The following is a 17,793-nucleotide window of genomic DNA, read 5'->3' as shown; positions in this document are numbered from 1 at the left end:
TCTCGGGTCCTCCATCCTCCTCATCCTCAGACTCGCCCTCATCCTCATCCTCGGTTTCATCCTCGACTTCCTCCTCCTCGGCCTCCTCCTGAGGTTTCTTCTCGGGAAGATCAATATAATCTGCAGGATCAGGATATGGGAAGTCAGGGATCTCAGGAAGATCTTTTGGCTGAGGAAGTTTAAGGTCATCGTACAACTTTGGGTCCAAAATCTTCTGCATTTTCTCGGGATGGGGAAGCGACATCTGCTCGAGGGTAAACCTAAAGGCCTGTCGCAACCCTCTCTTGAAGGCAGGAGTAGAGAGAGCAAGAGTCAAATCTTTAAACTCTTTACTTGTAAAATACTCCTCCAGCACCTCCCTCTTAAAGTTTTGAGGCCCCTTGGCCCTCAGCTCCTCGAGTTCCTCACCCAGTTGTATGTTTCTCTTTTTTTCTCAGCCAAATCCTCGGTAGCTTTCCCGAGTTTCTTCTCGAGCTCCTTGACCTTTCCTTTGTATTTACCTTTACTTTTAGAAAGGTCATCATTGTCCTTTTTCAGGCCAGCGAGTTTCTCCCGAGTCACCTCAAGCTCTTTCTTTGCCTGAGCAGATTCAACATTGGCTTTTTGGTGAAGCTGCTCAGCCAGCTTCAATTGCTCGGATTGGTCATGAGCCCGACTCAGTGATTCGGCAAAGACGTGAGCTGCCCCGGCCAGATACCTAAAGAAAAGACATTAGATAGATGGCAAAAGAGTAAAAAATAAATTCAGACGGGACGAAAGGATACCTATATCCATCAGCAAAAAATTCTTTATTCGGGAGATTTCTCAGATACTCCTGATCAGCTTGGAGAGTGGTTTCCTCGACCCACTGTTTAGCAAAACCCGGGTCCCCAAAAACCGAGTTAAGCTCGACAACTGCAGGAGTGGTGGAAGGCCCGGCACGAAGTTGAGGCTAAAAATTCGAACCTTCTTGGCCGGGGAGGGACGAGGGTTCTCTGCCATAATCCCTTTTTCTCCTCCGGGAGGGATTTTTCTCTTTCGGCTTTTTACAGCCCTAGCTGCAGTAACAAAGGTTTGGCCTTTGGCCACAAAAGACTTGGCCAGAACATCCCCCGAGGCAGGGGTTTGCCCGAAGGAGCGCCTGAACCCGAAGCCTTAGACTTAGAGGCAGGTTTCCTCCTCCAGGCTTCCTCCATGGACCCAGTCGCCATGGCTAGAAGATCTTCATCCAGGATGTTAGCAGCCACTGCAAGACAAAAAGAAATATAATTAGGTCAGAACAACGGAATACAAGGTAAAGTCAATTGAAACAATAACTTACCTGGGGAAAAGCCCCACAATTGAAGAACCGGAACATACTCCATGGAATAACCATGGATTACAAAATCATCCCCCTCAACCTGATTAATGATCCCAACCCTTTCTTCTTCGTCGGGATCCAGGCTGACAGGGGTATTCAAGAGGTCAATATCATCCTTGGACCTCTCCTAGAATTCTGTAAGAAATGGCTTGGGAGAAGGAGGTTTGAAGAACAAGAAGAATTCTCTCCATTTCTTGGTTGTGGACGGGAGAGAATCCTTCTCAAGGAAGTTCCCTTGGAAAGAAGAAGACACCCTCTTTGCTATGTAAAACCAGCCACACTGGGAGTGAGGGTGTAAAGAATAATAATGGTGAAACAAGCCAACGGTCGGGAAAACACCTAAGGCATAGCAGAAACCAACAAAGCCAATCATAATACGCCAACTGTTCGGGCTCAAGTTGGTCGGGCTGATGGCGTAATGCTTCAAGAAATCAACAAAAAGATCGTGCAAGGGAAGACGAAGCCCCCCGATGAAGGCATCATAATACAGAGAATAAAAACCCTCCAGGGGACTAGTCACCCTTTCGTTCTCCTTCGGGAGAACAACTTCATACCCCTCAGGAATATCGAAGCTAAAAATAAACCTCTCTAAATCATCAGAAAACAGAGAGCAAGCATAAAACTCAGGTCCCGAAGAGGATTGAACTAATTCAACATGCCAAGGAATTAGAGGCTGAGACTTTGCCAATGCCAAAGCATCCTCATCTAAGGTTCTCTTATCTGGCTTACAAGGAATGGTTCCCCGGAAACCACTAGGATGCTGGAAAGGCGGACGGGGTGGACCCTTTCAGGAAAGAATGACTTGAGAAGAGGCCGAAGTCTCTGGCCTCAAGTAGGCTCAGGAAGATGAAGCCGAAGGGTCACGAGAAGTGGACGTAGATTCAGGCCTTAAAGCACTTTGGGCAGAAGGGGTGGCAGAATTAGAAGCAGTGGCAGACTCAGAGGCATCTTGAGGTATCTCGAGGCTCAACACTAGGAACATCATCCACTTGAGCCTGCGTGGCTTGGGCCCGAGCGGCTTGCATTTCCTTATCCCTACGGTTCATCTCAACTATTTCCTCGAGGACCCTAAGATCATCGTCGGGAGTACTATCGCTAGAAGTATGGGTACGCTCATCATCTGAGGGCTGCTCATGAAGATCTTTCAGACAATCTCTGGTTAGGTTATCTCCTCTCATCTGATCACTATCGCCCTCACTCACATACCCCTCACCCTGACGACGTCTTCTTTCCCGATATACCAGAACGGGAATGTTGGGTTGATGCCTAAAACCTCTCAAACTCACCCTAGGTTTCTTCGGAGCCATGATTGGAAGAAAAGAACTTACTGTTTAAAGGTTGAAGGATCTCAAAGCTTAGTCAGGAGAAATTCTTGGTCGAGAGCAACGAAAACAGTAGATTGAAACAAAGAAGGAAGGGCAGTATTTATACTACCGGATGAGGCATTACTTTTCTTGATCAAACGGTTACAACATTACATGATCGATGGTTTAAGAAAGAAGACGATTCGTCTTCCCGAGGTAGCCATAATGGCTATAAGCTTAGTCGTTTGACGTGGCAAGGCTGAACTGGACATGGGCTTCAAGAAAAATTGTTAGCATAACGGCTAGTCACTCCACACCAAGCATTAAATGTGCCCGACGACAAAACTCCCTTATAATCCTGAACGACTAAAGCAACATTCGGGATAAGATGATTTTGTCTGTTATACGGGAACTTCACACAATGAGAGAGATGAGAGCCACGTTCGCCGTCTTTTCCTCTTCTCTGTGGTTGGCTTCTCTTTTATGTGTCCCGCACACAATGAATCCCCTCTCTTTACCCGTATATTTGACCTTTATTCGTTTGGATTTTGGGAAAACTCAAAGCTAGAAAGTTGTAGATATTTTCAATATAGTTCCATAGCATCTTGAATCACCACAATCCAAGCTTATACGAGAGAGATATGCCCAAAATACCGAAGGTAGGTCTGTTTACCCGATTTTCAGATTTATTACCAATTTTGTTCCTTAGACCTCCACCTATTTCCAATTTGGCTAAGATCTCCCTTTCATGATTTCTTGGGCAGCAAGATTGAATGCCATGATTTAAAATCCAAAATATCTAATATATTTGCCAACTTTACTCCATATTATCTTTAATATCCAAAATCACCTTATTCCTGAAAAATACACAAAAATACTCAATTAGCTCTCTTTAATTAATTAAGTATGGGGAATTAAATCAAATAAATAATGGTAAATGCATGCTTATCAATAAGCCCGGGAACACCCAAACTGACTACCTGATCGGGACATATGACATGGGACAACATGCAATTTCCAGCCATAGATACATCTCTCACTCTTAACCTAGCTCTCTCTAAATTACATATGACTGTCCTCGGGGTGTTCACCTACAGTTTCCTCAATCATGGATAGTCAGTACTCTCTCAGAAACTTGGCAGGTTATGAGATGGTATCGCATGAAGAAGACCCATTCAAATTAGGGATCGAGAAAGTCAAATACACTCGACGGTTTAGCTTCCTTGCTATCCCACACAATGTAAACAACGTTCGGGATAGGGGGCTTGTGATATGGAAGATTCCTACCCGACTGGGTTAGACCCGGTCGGGGCTCCACATGCCATGTAGTTGGGAGAGATACCGACCAGCTTGATTAAAGGCGTAACGTACGCTGGACTTGTATGGTAGCCACACTCGATTGGGAAGGTCAACTTAGTAACCGATCAAGCGGGACCATCAACAAGGAGGCATAATCCCAGGAGAAACAACAGCTCTCGTTGGGTAAACTTACCAAATACGGAAAAGGTAACACTTACAGTATAAAAATAAGGACATATCCCTCCGGTAAGCATCCAATACATTCTGAACATAGTCTTGTGTAATTCTTGCACGGAACCTTAACTTGTTCACTTGTCGACTAACCCATCGGAGGCGGTTGCCCGGTATTTTAGCCGGCCCGCGTCTAACCTTTCTTGCAGGACTCATAGTCTTCAGAACGAGAGGAGGTTTAGTCGGGAGCAGCAGCAATATAACTGTGACGTATCAGTTAAAAAAGTGTTAGCAAGGTAATTACTATGCTCAAACATTGGAACATGCAAAATTACCACCAATCCCTCGTAAAACAAAAACTAATCATGTTGATGCATCTATTTTTGTCTCTGCTGGTGCAACCCAAACAGCAATTTCTTGCTCGGTTATAAAATGTTAGTTGCACTAGAAGACAATTCTTCGTCAGTGAACACAACTCCTCCAACGACAACATGAGACCTATATTTATTTGCCACATAATAGTACAAGTGTTAGTCCATGTAATACTCATAAGATGTAAACAATGTAACTCACAAACCTTATCATCATAAAGTCATAATAAGAAGCCATGGAATCTACAAAAGATTCACATCAGATTTGGCTCGTGATCTTTGGAAGAGTCTGGAACATTTACTCAATAATACAAAAGGACCACATATGAGGAAGTTAAGAAGGCTTTAAAAACCTCATTGAGGAAACAGCACAAACTTAAAAGAGGACCACTAGGTTCTTTCTCACTACTGCCAAGTGAAACTCACGAGAATTCCATTTCCCTCTCACATGTCAAGTGGGAATGGTCCACCAAGCAATACAGCTAGCTAGACTCACCCACCCACCCATTGCTAGTTTCATCTTTCATGACCAAATACATGACTGAGACACTTAACTATTTCTTTGGTTACAAGTTTAATGAAACTAACCCCAACCAATGGATTCAGTGAGAGTTGGGTCAATGGGGACTCACTCGATCTCCCAAATGGCTTTATCATCTATTTAAGGGGATCAAGGTGTTGAGCCACAACTTAAAATGGGAAAACTTATATTAATGCAAATTATAATAACGCAATTTTCACAAGTAATACGGGAGACTTGTACACTAGTTACAACATTTAATCTACAGCAAGTTGGACCTTTCAATAATGCACCTTGAGGAACATGAGGTTAACAGGATAAATATGATGTGCTTAGTGATGTTCCAGAAAATCACAAGAAAAATCTTAACCAACTCTTTTACAATTTCAGAGAACGTACATGAATGAATATCTTGTATGCATTGGCATACAAATAAACCATTTTTTGTTTTTTTTTTTGGGTAAGCATACATGGGATTAATGTTGACAGAATCATCGATATTTGATTGAATTAGATTTTGAAATTTGATACATAATTAATCTAAACCACCTTCCCCCTACCTAAATATTCGAATCGACATATTGTCTATTTATGTGGTTGAGCAAGTGTAAATGTGTCTTGACACATTTAGAAAATAATAGAGCTTTGTGACAATAATAGTTTAGCTAATACCAAGTATAAAGGACAAACCGTAAATCTTCCCCACATCTTGGCTCTGACTATGTAAAGTAAATAAGATAATAAGATTTAACTGGGTTTCTTCTGTCGTTTTCTTTGTCCATACTTGGACAAGAAAATCTTACTCTTAATTCTAAGGTAGCTATAAGCCGTGAAATCATCCAACATCGGCTCCTATTGTCTCAGTTTGTCATATTTATTTTGGAAAATTTCACCTACCCACAAAATAGGGGGTTGGGCTCTTGGGCCAGGTGTTCTGCACACATCTGATGAAATTGGGATCTCTACCCTCGAGGGTAGAAAACGTGACTACCCTGATGGCTCTACACCACACATTCAGGTGAAACTCTCTGAATTTCTGAACATTGACAAAAGTAACGAAACCCCCAAGCGGATGTATAGTGACGGGGAATCAGGGTATTGTTATCATCTATCCTCATGGGTTTCTGCACAATCCAAAACATTATGTGGGGCTGACGGGACCATCTAGGACATCGTGCTGTGCCAGAGAGGAGCCCAACCTGAGGTGAAGAGGAGTTGCTGACATCGTGCTGTGCCAGAGAGGAGCCCAACCTGAGGTGAATGCAGAATGCAGAATGCAGAATGCAGAATGCAGAATGCAGAATGCAGTTCAGTGGTCTCTCTAATAATAAGAGCTTGGAAAGAGATAAAAGGAAGCAGATGCCACAATTTCCATGCGCATGACCGTGCTATTATCGTATGTAAGTAGTGAGTAGTGACCAACACATCAGAAAGGGATGATCTGGTTTATGGTGTGAAACGTTTCCCACAGCTTGTATGGTCATGCTTGCGTTGCATATGCATCATTGGCTTTTACTAAACAAGACGTATACAGAGTTGATTGAAACTGATTTGGGTTTTGAATTTCCTCAAAACCCCATTTTTATTGGTCCACGTGGCACCCGTGACCCCACTGCACTTTCCAGGAAAGAAGGGTTATCTGGGATACCTGGTCTCATTTATTTTTGGGCTTTTAAAGAGGAGAGAGGAAAATAAAAATAAAAATAAAAAGATAATCTTTCTAGACATGCAGATGAAAACTAAATGCGTAAAGGACTTACAAAGCCATATTTTTGCAGATTATGAAGCACCCAACGCCATTCTGTAAACCTTTTCACACTCAAAATATCTCTGCAATTGCATTTCTAAAAGCTTTTTGTCTCTCACTCTTGGGGTATTTTCTCTTCAAATCAACCCTGGAGTCTTGATTTTTCTAGCACTCTTCTTTTCCTTCTTGTTCCTTCATTTCATTCTTGCCATTTTTGTTCAAACAGAGGGTAACACCAATCCAAGTTTTTTTGTTTAATTACTTGGATCACATTCAAAGCAAAAGAAATGAAGCCTAACCCCCTGTCACCAGCTTTGCTATATATAACTACTCCCCCAAGCCTTACCAACGAAAAGTTTTACAGCAGCCTCTGAGCTCCTCACTAGTAATAGGGTTGCCTTTGGAGAGTTGAACCGCCATGTCATTTTCTTGCACATCTTTCTTACGCCGCCTTTGTCGATATGAGTTCCACATGGAGAGTGGCAGCCATGGCTTCTTCTCCAGTGATCTCTTGCCATCCCTTGGCGCCAGGATTCACCAACAAACCAAGCTTAGAAGACATATCATTTCTCCTTTCAATCCCCGCTATAGGTCACAATCCTATACATCCTTCACAGTTTGATCGTTGTTATTTTCTTAAGCATTTATGGAAGACCATTGCTTATCAGTTTCTCATCATTTCAGGGCCTGGGACATGTTTCTCATTGTTCTCGTCATTTACTCGGCTTGGATCTGCCCGTTTGAGTTTGCCTTCCTAAGTTACAAGCAAGACACACTGTTCATCATAGATAATATTGTCAATGGCTTCTTTGCCATTGATATCATCTTGACCTTCTTCATTGCATATATTGACCACCAATCTTATCTTCTGGTTGATGAACCCAAGAAAATTGCAATCAGGTCAATGTATTCTCCACATCAATCCAGCTCATAGTTTACTTTGTTTCATATATGTTGCACCTTAGCTGACTTAACTTGGTTCTATTGATGAATAAGGACTTGAAACAATCTAAACTCATGCACAGGTATATATCGACCTGGTTCATTTTTGACATCAGTTCAACAGCACCAATTCAACCTCTCAGCCTACTGTTCACAAATCACAGCAGCGGTCTTGGTTTTAAAGCACTCAATATGCTCAGACTCTGGCGTCTCCGACGGGTCAGTTCCCTGTTTGCAAGGTTTAACACCAATTTAAAATCTTCACTTTTTTTTTCCCAAATTTCAAATGTGTTGATGGAAGAAAGAAATTTATTAAGCCAGTTTCCTTTGCTTCAGACTAGAGAAGGACATCCGGTTCGACTATTTCTGGACTCGGTGTACAAAACTCATCTCGGTTAGCATACAAAACATTTTTTTACCTGTCTTTTTCCACTTTTTATTGTCATAGTTACTTCCATCAGCCCCATCAACATTACACATGATTTCCCCTTAATTCAACTGCAGGTGACTCTCTTTACAGTACACTGTGCTGGATGCATTAACTACCTCATAGCAGACAGATACCCAAACCCGAAAAGAACCTGGATTGGTGCAGTACTGCCAAATTTCAAAGAAGAGAATCTGTGGAATAGATACATAACTGCAATCTACTGGTCGATCACAACTCTAACTACAACTGGTTATGGTGACTTGCATGCTGAGAACCCAAGGGAGATGTTGTTTGATATCTTCTACATGCTATTCAACTTGGGATTGACAGCTTACCTCATTGGGAATATGACAAACCTTGTCGTACAATGGACCAGTCGCACCAGAAGTTTTGTATGGTCTATCTAAAGACATTTTGTTTTTCCCATTTCGTAGCTTTCTCTGTTCATTCATATTAAAGTTGCACATATTTAAACAAATTGGTAACCCAAAAAGCAGTAATGATCTATTGATGAAACAAATACTATTAATAAGATCTAGAAAACACAAAAGCATCACTTCAACAGCAATTCAACATTGAGTTCTAATCTATTTGACATTACTTTCCATACTTCTTGTCAGATAAATGTGTGTGGTTTAAGAATGCACTAAACAGCCCATTCTTTTGATGCTGCAGAGAGATAAAGTCCGAGCTGCTTCTGAATTTGCAGCACGGAACCAGTTGCCCCAATGCATACAGGATCAAATGTTGTCCCACTTATGCCTCAAGTTCAAAACAGAAGGGCTGAAACAACAAGAGACCTTGAATAGTCTGCCAAAGGCCATTCGTTCAAGCATAGCACACCATCTCTTCTTTCCTATCATACAAAAAGCTTATATTTTCCAAGGAGTGTCCCATGAGTTCCTTTTTCAACTGGTATGACTTCACATACTCTCTGATAGGGGGCAGGTTGGAACTTGGAGTAGGGAGGAGCTAAAAATTTCAATCTTAAAGACAAACTGTTAACATGGTTCCTTAGTACCTTGCCAACAGAGTTTAGGCCTCAAAAGGTCATGGGTTGACTCTCTTGTCTTCACCTTGTCCCCCAAGATTACCTCCCCCTTAAACCGTCCACACAACCCCCTGCCCCCTGGACAAATATTTTTTTTCACGGATTGCAACATTGCAACATGAGTTATCAGCCGATCACTTTTATTTTATTTTACTTTATTTTATTTTATTTTATTTTTGGGAGGGGGGGAGAGGGGGTAACCCATCACAACCGATAGCAATTAATTTGTCTTTTTAAAGGCGTGCATCAAATCCTAGCAAAATTTCAAGAATACTGATACACTATTGTTCTTCCATGGTAAGGTTTCAGAAATGGAGGCCGAGTATTTTCCACCAAAGGAGGACGTGATTCTGCAGAATGAAGCCCCAACAGATCTTTATATACTGGTTTCCGGAGCAGTGGTAAGTAAGCTTAAATATAAACAGATTTCACATGAATGTTGATCTTAGTGACAGAACTAGCTGCTAGGGTACAAATGGCATAGAGTAAAACTAGACCAACACAGTCCATCAAAATAACCGCTAGCAAAGCCCTGCCAAGATTTCACACAACGGAAGTCCATACGAAATCCAAATCCTAATGGATCCTAAATATGAACAGGTTGTGGGTTGCACCTAAATCCTTATCTGCATATGATCAGTATATAAACCCTATGTGAATCTTGATCAATCTAGATCGATCCATATCAAATTGTAAAACTGCTTCGACCCTAAATTCAGATCCCAGATTATCTTCATACAATGGGTACATCAAACATATATGAATCATGAAGACATAATTAGTCAAGATCCATATAAATGGTATCTCATATAATCAACCTGCTCAGATCAATCTATAAAACCATTGCAAGCCTAAATTCAAATCTGGTTTATATGTTGGGGACAGTGTGGATCTTGGATCTTGCATAGTCCATTTAATTCCCCGCCTCACCCCTGGTTGGGATGGGTAGGCCCACCACTTCACTTTCACTTAGGCCCGGGCCAATTCAGTGAGGGGAACCCTGTCAGGCTCCTTCCCCCCAAAACAAACTGTACGTAGGAGTTTCCTTCATACGGCTCGAATCATTCTCAAACTCCCAAAAGGCATCCTTTCCTTCTTTGTTGGGTTGGTTCGCGCGCGCGCAAACGAGCACCGGCCGCAACAGCAAGGAACTATGACCAATAGAGTCAGACACTATAGATAGTGGTCTAATGACAAGGGCCGACGACGGAAGCTTGGGAAAGAGCCGTATGATGCAGAAGTCTCACCTACCGTTCCCTACCTGTTGTCCAAGTCACCTAAGCACCTAGGTCCTTTTTAGTGACTTTGGCATACTATATATAGAGAATTGAGAACCGCCCCCATAGAATGTATCCAAAATAGGGATGGCAATGGAGTAGGTTCAATAGGAACCCTCCCTGGCCCATCCTAATGGCAAGGTCTGATATGCCTAATATTGGACCACCTTGACCCAGGCCTTCTCATAGTTGCCATACAATACAAAATTAAAGTAAACACCATGGAACCATGCATGTTCCACATAGCGTTTAAGTTGATGTTCTGAGACCAGGCCAACTAACATCCTTTACATAGCAGGTGCCGAGTCAGCAAGTCACCAAGGTTCAACTACCAGATTGTAACAGTTCCTTTTTTGGGTTTGTGAGGATGGGGAATAAGTAGATTGTAACAGTTCTGATCCCACAACCAACAGGTTGCAATGGCGAAACTTAAGTAGGTCTGCATTACTATATTGTAGCACAAGTAAAGCTGTCATGTTGGGAACTAGTTGACAAAAAATTATCTACATGGGTTTTAAGGGTTTGACTGTCCTGGTTTAGTTGCTCAAATATCTGGGTCATTCTAGTCAGTGACAAGTCAGTCAACAGATTTGAAGGAAAGACAGGTTGAGGTTGATCAACATTTTTTCTTCAGGAGAAACATGTGATTGATCAACTTGTTGAAGTGATTGGTGATGATGCCACCGACTAACTGGAAGGACCAAACCAGGTCTCAGAACACTTGCACCAACATATACTGAAACAGCCCTGTTCACTCTTCTCCACTAGGAAACTCATCACTTACTCCTTGACTTGCCATAAAGATGCTACAGAAATCTAGAATGCTAAAGATGACCTATCTAATGTAGTTGCTCTTCTTTGGTTGCAGAATTTGATAGCAAATATTGATGGGCGTGACCAAGTATGTATTGCCTTCATTAATGACATATTTGTTAGGAGAAAATAACCTAAGTTAAGAAACTTCCTCTGTATCCCATGCAGGTTCATGGAAAGGTAGTTGCAGGGGAAATGTTTGGGGAGATAGCAGCTTTATGTTACAGGCCACAGCCATTTACTGTTCGCACAACTGAGCTTTCTCAGATTTTACGGCTAAACAGGAATTCACTAATGAACGTAATTCAGGCAAATACAGAGGATGGGGAGATGATCATGAACAACCTTTTCCAAGTAACCATTTATGTATTTGTGTGTGTTTGTATATTTGTTGGTAAGATAGAGGATGAGAAAATGATCATGAACAATCTTTTTCCAGGTAACCATTTATATATTTTTGTGTGTCTAGTGGGACAAGCAATAATGCTAATGGTTCTGCATTCCATTTTCTTCCAGAAGTATAATGGGATGGAAAGACTAGGGTTTGCAGACGCACCTAGGGATCCAGGTATTATCCTCAAAGAATGGCAAGACCCAAGAAAGCTAGGATTTGGTTCTCAAGTGGGATATCAAGAAAATTATCCACATGGAGATTCAGCAATTAGAGGAATGGAAATGGGAATATTGGAAGCTACAAAGCACAGAAAAACAGACACAGTTTATGATCTTATTAGACAAGGAGCTGATGTGAACTCTACAGATGCAGATGGCCGAACACCTCTTCATGTTGCTGTCTGCAAGGGGCATCCTGAAATGATTAAGATTCTGCTACAGGGTGGGGGCAAATGTAAACAAACCAGATGCAATGGGGTGGACACCAAAAGCCTTGGCAGAAAAGAAAGGGCATAAAAGCATCTATGACCTCTTACAATGCGACCAAAACCAAAACAAATGTCCAGGTGACCATGAGATAGATTTCATTGACACAGAAAGCACAACTTACAGAGGAAGTAACCAAAGAAGCTACTGCCAAAACTTGCCAAATTTCACAAACTCGCATTTTGGAAAGGTACCACCAAAGTTCACTCCAGGAAGCTATTATTCTCCAAGTGACAATACAGTCGCGAAATTGACCGACAGAAGAGTGACAATCCACATGAACTTTCCACAAGAGAGTTCATCAAAACAGCAGCTTGGAAAATTAGTAGTACTTCCTGATTCATTAGAAGAGCTACTCAGAATTTCTGGTAAGTTGGATTTGATATCTATGAGCATTGCTGGTTCACCTACAAACTAAGGGGAAGCATATTAGTAAAAATAAACTCATCCACATAAATGCATTTAAGCAAAATCGAGAATAGGAAAAGAACGAACTTCCCTTAGCTTGATCCTGCAATATTCGCACCTTCTCCATAGATTAGCTAAAGCATCATCAGTTGAAATCAATATAACTGCATTTAGGAGAAAATGGATAAAGAACTAACCCTTGTGCTGCAACATTCTCACCATAGATATGGACTAGTTAAACACCGAAAATGAAGAGCATTTATTGCTTGATTTTTGCCTGTCTCTTACCAGTACCTTGTAAAATGCAGGTCAAAAGTTTGCAGGTTGTCATCCTACAAAAATCATTAATGCAGATAATGCAGAAATCGATGACATAAGCGTCATCCGAGATGGGGATCATTTGTTTCTCATTCATGATAAGAGTGAAGATTTCGGTACTGATTTACCTTAACATGAAGCTGGAGATGATCTGTGAATTGAGGCAACTCAGAATGAGAATAATAGATTGTGAAAGTCAAATAAAGCTCATTGTTCAAAGCTAGGAATGAAACTAGTATATTGGACAAAAGTCACATTTGACACCACTTAACTCCCACATGGTGGGACGGGGAGAATTTTTGGGAGGGCAGTGGGGGAGGCATACAGAAATATCAACACACTGGAAAGAAGTCAGAGTAGAGAAATCAAGAGCTTTTGCCACTGTAGTCACTGTAATGCCACTTTACCACATCACCAGTGTCAATCTATGCATAGACAATCTTGACAGAGAAAGCATGTAAGAATGCCTCCATGACATCAAAGGAAACTGATTCAGTTTGCCCACCCAGGATACCTTCAAATCCTTGCATGCTTTATTTTCCATGATAAATAAACAATCGTGACCGATAAGTCATCCCTTTTTTGCTGGGCTTTTGATGGGCAAAGGGTGAGATTCTGTGTTAAAAACAAACTTATCCATAGGAATAACACAGTTGTCGCTGAACAGATAATATAAATAACTCAATGTCTTCAGCAAGAAGGTATCCATCTTGTCTCTTGTTTGAGGAGGAAGATGGGTAAAAGCATCTACACAACTATAGGCCCAGAATCAATCTTCATACATTTTTCAAATGCCTCAAAGATTTGACAGCTTAATTCACAAGATCTGCAAAGGCTAAAGGCACTCGAATGTTTTAAATGGCAGATGAAAAGAAAATTAAAATAACTACTAACTGGTGGTCTATGAAAAGTAGAATTCAAACATTGCTAAGATCTGCGGAGGGTAATAATGTAAGCAGCTGTAACTTTGTTGAGAAGTTGTTTTCCTTCTGAAACCTAGATTCACTGGGTAGCAGTGGACAACCTTACGGCTGAGCCAAGGTCCACCATCTAAAAGGGAAATCATTTTCATTAAGGAAGAAATTTTAAGCATACTTTGGATTTTCTGTAATGCAATACAAATCAAATAATGATTCAACAGTTTCTGGATGCAAAAGACTGGCAATCAACACTCAGCAGGTATAGTTATTATATCATCCACATGTATAGAACTCTTGTTTCCTCCATCAAGGCCTCATTTAGAATCTACCTGTATCAATACTCAATCATTGGACAAGTAAGCTAATAAAGGGACATACACAGTTGATAGGCTCTGGTTACTGCATGGTCAGGGGAGGGTCATACTGTAATCAGCCTTACCCCTTGTTTGCACAGAGGCTTTTCCAGACTCAAGCCCATGATTGTTGCACCAGGCCCCTCAAAGTCCAACTAAGTATATGCAACTGTATCCTACCAGAATGGGAGTAGGCAAGGATAGTGCATTAACTTAAGTTCACATTCACCTAAATCTAATACAATCAACTGAGAATCGCAACATTGGTACTGGAATTCAACTCAGCAAACACCAGAGTTCCTGAAAGGAAACATACCTGGATAGGCATTAAGATGCTGTATGAGTTTATACTTTAACAGTAGAATAGAGGAGTGAAGAAACAAAAGAGCTTTACACCTGTGATACCTAATTTTCGAGTAATACTTTTAAGGTACGTAATATATTATAACATTTAAATTTATGTTTGAGGAAATACAACCACAAATTATTTCGGTCCACGTCACCAGATGGAGATGAAGTGGAAAGATGCCACAAGTTACTATATCTATCACAAAAAATCCCAACTGAAAGGCAGAAAAGATCAAAGGCAGGTTGTCAGTGTAATTCATGAGACCAAGAGGGAGAAGAAAGCAGGTGCCACAAGCCAAAAAGAAAGCAGGCTCGCAGTTTGGCTAAAAACCTGGCTGTGAACAGTATGGCATATTTATCACACAGTGACCTCAGTGAGGGACCAGTATACCACCGATGAGTCAGTTAAAAGTTACTAGAAGTTATCGAGCCGGGTTGTATATTCATGTTAGTTAGTCACCATTGAGAGGAAATTGTATTCTTAGTAGCTAGTTAGGTTACTTCCTTTCCTAACGCTTTCACTCTTTCAGTTTCCTAGGGGTTCTACTTGTATTGCACCAGAACCGGTTCAGAAGAAGCAAGGGAGAAAGAGAGATGATGGAGAAGAAGTGTCTAAACCCAGCAACAGTTTCAGATTGTGTCCTATCACTGGAACCTTCCTTTATTTATAACAATATATGAAGAAGAAGAAGAAGAAGAAGAAGAAGAAGAAGAGGTAAACCCAGAGAAAAAGAGAGAATGGAAAAGGTGAAGTGTCTAAACCTAGCGACAGATTAGGCGGTGTTATATTGCTAATAGTCTGACTCTCCTTTATACAAACAAGCTATACAATTACAATCAGACTAGGAAACTGAAGCATAGGAAGTACTAGAAAAAGAAAGCATCCTTGGTAATGACAACTAAAACTCTAACTGAGAATAGGACTCTTTACATTAGGGACTAACTATTGCAAGTAATCCAACCCAACTCCAAAAAAAAAAAAAAAGTAATCCAACCCAACTCCACAATTCCTATATTAATTAACATCTTCTTGAAGCTAGAGTATACGTATCAAACCATGTGGTGTGGAAACAAAGAACAGAAATTAAAACCAACAGAAACCTTGAATAGCAGTTGTAGGCACCAGTGGACAGAGAGAAACATCATCCAGGGACCAATTTCAGCTCAACCATACTAATCATCAGCAGCACCAGTAGATATTATCTGTGTCAATAACCCAATCAGCAATGAGCAAGAGTAAGTTGTCGTAATCCACAATATCATAGCAACACCTTAGTATTATCAAATGCACTTCCCAACATAGTTCAAAAACTTGACAAAATTTTGTTAAATTCTGAATCTTTTAAGTATTCAGAGTGGCTGAAACAAAATGCCGCTTTGAAACCAAAAAATTCCATATTTCAGTCAAAATCTTGGAAATTTTGGTATACAATCTTGAAAATTTTAAAAAATTTCCATTAATCTCAGATATTTTAGTGAGATCTCAAAACTTCCAATAATTAATGTCAAAAAGAATATTTGAATGAATGGACTTTTGGACAGTTGGAATGGTCCACCAGATGTTCACAGGATAACTCAAACCCTAGTAGCAAACATGGTTAAATTTGAAGCACCGGAAAACACGGACCAATAGCTAGTAGGCGTTAATTTGGAACTTCAGAAACATAAACTGAATTCTGTTTCCATCACATCTAAACATTATTTCAGATTTTGACATTCATGCTTACGATGATTTCTCTCAGTTCTTAATATTACCTTGAACCTTAGATAGGTTGGAATCATCTATAACTTCTGACATGGTTTTAAGTTTTCACATATCAACCGAATACATATATGACAACGACAACAAGCCTTGTCCCAACTAAATGGAGTCAGCTACATGGATCCTTGCCTTCAAATCAACTCAATTTTAGGCCGTACTAGACACGAAGCCTAAGCTATGCATATCCTTCTCACCACTTCTACGATTATCTTAGGTCTGACCCTAGTTCATCTAATGCCTTTGATCTAGATTAAATCACTCCTCCAAATAGGGGCATTTAAAGGCCTCTGTTGAATGTGATAATGCCAGCTAAATTGACACTCTCATAGTGTTGTAAGTCAAACAAGGGTAGTTTTGTCTTGTTAGGAGTTCTATAATTTTTGAGTCCCACATCAGGTATTCTTGTATTCTTCACTTCATTATAGTATTATAAATAAAGGTTTGCAATGTCACAATGGCATACGCAAGCATTTCAGCAAATATTCCATCATGGTATCAAAGCCATGTCTTTCCTAGATCATCGCCACACCATCGCAAGTCATAACAGCCCTATCGCAGGCATCTGAGAGACTAAATCACCATCGACTCCATCATACAGGCATTTGAGACTCTAAATTACTATTGCCTCCATCATTCCACCTCCCAACTGCCATCGCCTAGCCTTCCTTTGTAGCCCAAACCTAATCAAACCCAAAAAACAGTTTGTTTTCACTAGAAATGAAGTCTAGAGGAGTCGCTGCAATTTTTTGACACCTCTAGACCTATTGACCACCTTCCAAATGCTTCTTCCACCCTACGATCACTCCTAGGAGTGTTGCTGACTCTATGCGATCCTCCTTGGATAATAGATTTCACCCCTCTGATTTTTATTTATTTTTATTTCCAAGGGGTTGTTTTGTATTTTTGAATATTTTCAGGGGCTCTTTTGTGAATTCAAATATTCTTCAAAGGGTTGTTTTGTGAATTTGAATATTTCTAAGTAACTTATTGTAAATTTGACAAAATAATACATACCTCCATGGACTCAGTTCATTCCACTTCGTCTTTCATTGCCCTCCTATTGTTCTACCTTTAGCCCTCTAAAAAACAGATTTTTATTAAAATAATAGGAAAAATTTTTTGTTTCTATCCCATCCTTGAGTAATCTCATGTTCCCGTAATGGCTGATTCCACCACATCTCCCTTGTCTTGTACATCCGAAGAGTCTCCCATTTGTTCTATTCATAGGGATCATGAGTTTTCTCTTGTTGTTAGTGCTCATAGTCATACTGATCATCTTGATGAGACTTCTACCAAACCTTCCACACCTAGTCCGCAATTTACCACGTGGTACACAGATGAATGCTCAGTCATGGGTTTCCTCCTCAACTCCATTGAATCAAACATAGCAGAGAGTTATCTCCTCCTTCCTAATGCGGCAACTATTTGGAAAGTAGCTAAGGATACATACTCCAGAGTTGGAAACGATGCACAATGCTTTGAAATCAGATAAAAGATTAGTCAGTTATAACAGAAGGACCTTACTCTTTCTCAGTACTATA

At 40.6% G+C, this 17,793-nt stretch overlaps 1 protein-coding gene across 1 annotated transcript; it reads left to right on the top strand.

Annotated features, from left to right (window-relative positions):
* The first annotated feature begins 6,748 nt into the window (after positions 1-6,748).
* On the top strand, positions 6,749-13,658 carry LOC149005239 (potassium channel KAT3-like). The gene is given in 12 exon segments (XM_089168295.1): positions 6,749-7,342; positions 7,436-7,651; positions 7,777-7,932; positions 8,030-8,087; positions 8,198-8,515; positions 8,799-9,038; positions 9,477-9,575; positions 11,320-11,352; positions 11,433-11,618; positions 11,781-12,101; positions 12,103-12,511; positions 12,860-13,658. Coding segments are annotated over 12 exon segments (2,352 nt in total). The 5' UTR covers positions 6,749-7,169; the 3' UTR covers positions 13,003-13,658.
* The last annotated feature ends 4,135 nt before the right edge of the window (positions 13,659-17,793 follow it).

This window comes from Hakea prostrata, chromosome 9, assembly GCF_041222555.1.
Source record: "Hakea prostrata isolate BN-2017 chromosome 9, UWA_Hpros_2, whole genome shotgun sequence".
NCBI lineage: Eukaryota > Viridiplantae > Streptophyta > Magnoliopsida > Proteales > Proteaceae > Hakea > Hakea prostrata.
This window is presented reverse-complemented; position numbering and strand designations above follow the sequence as displayed.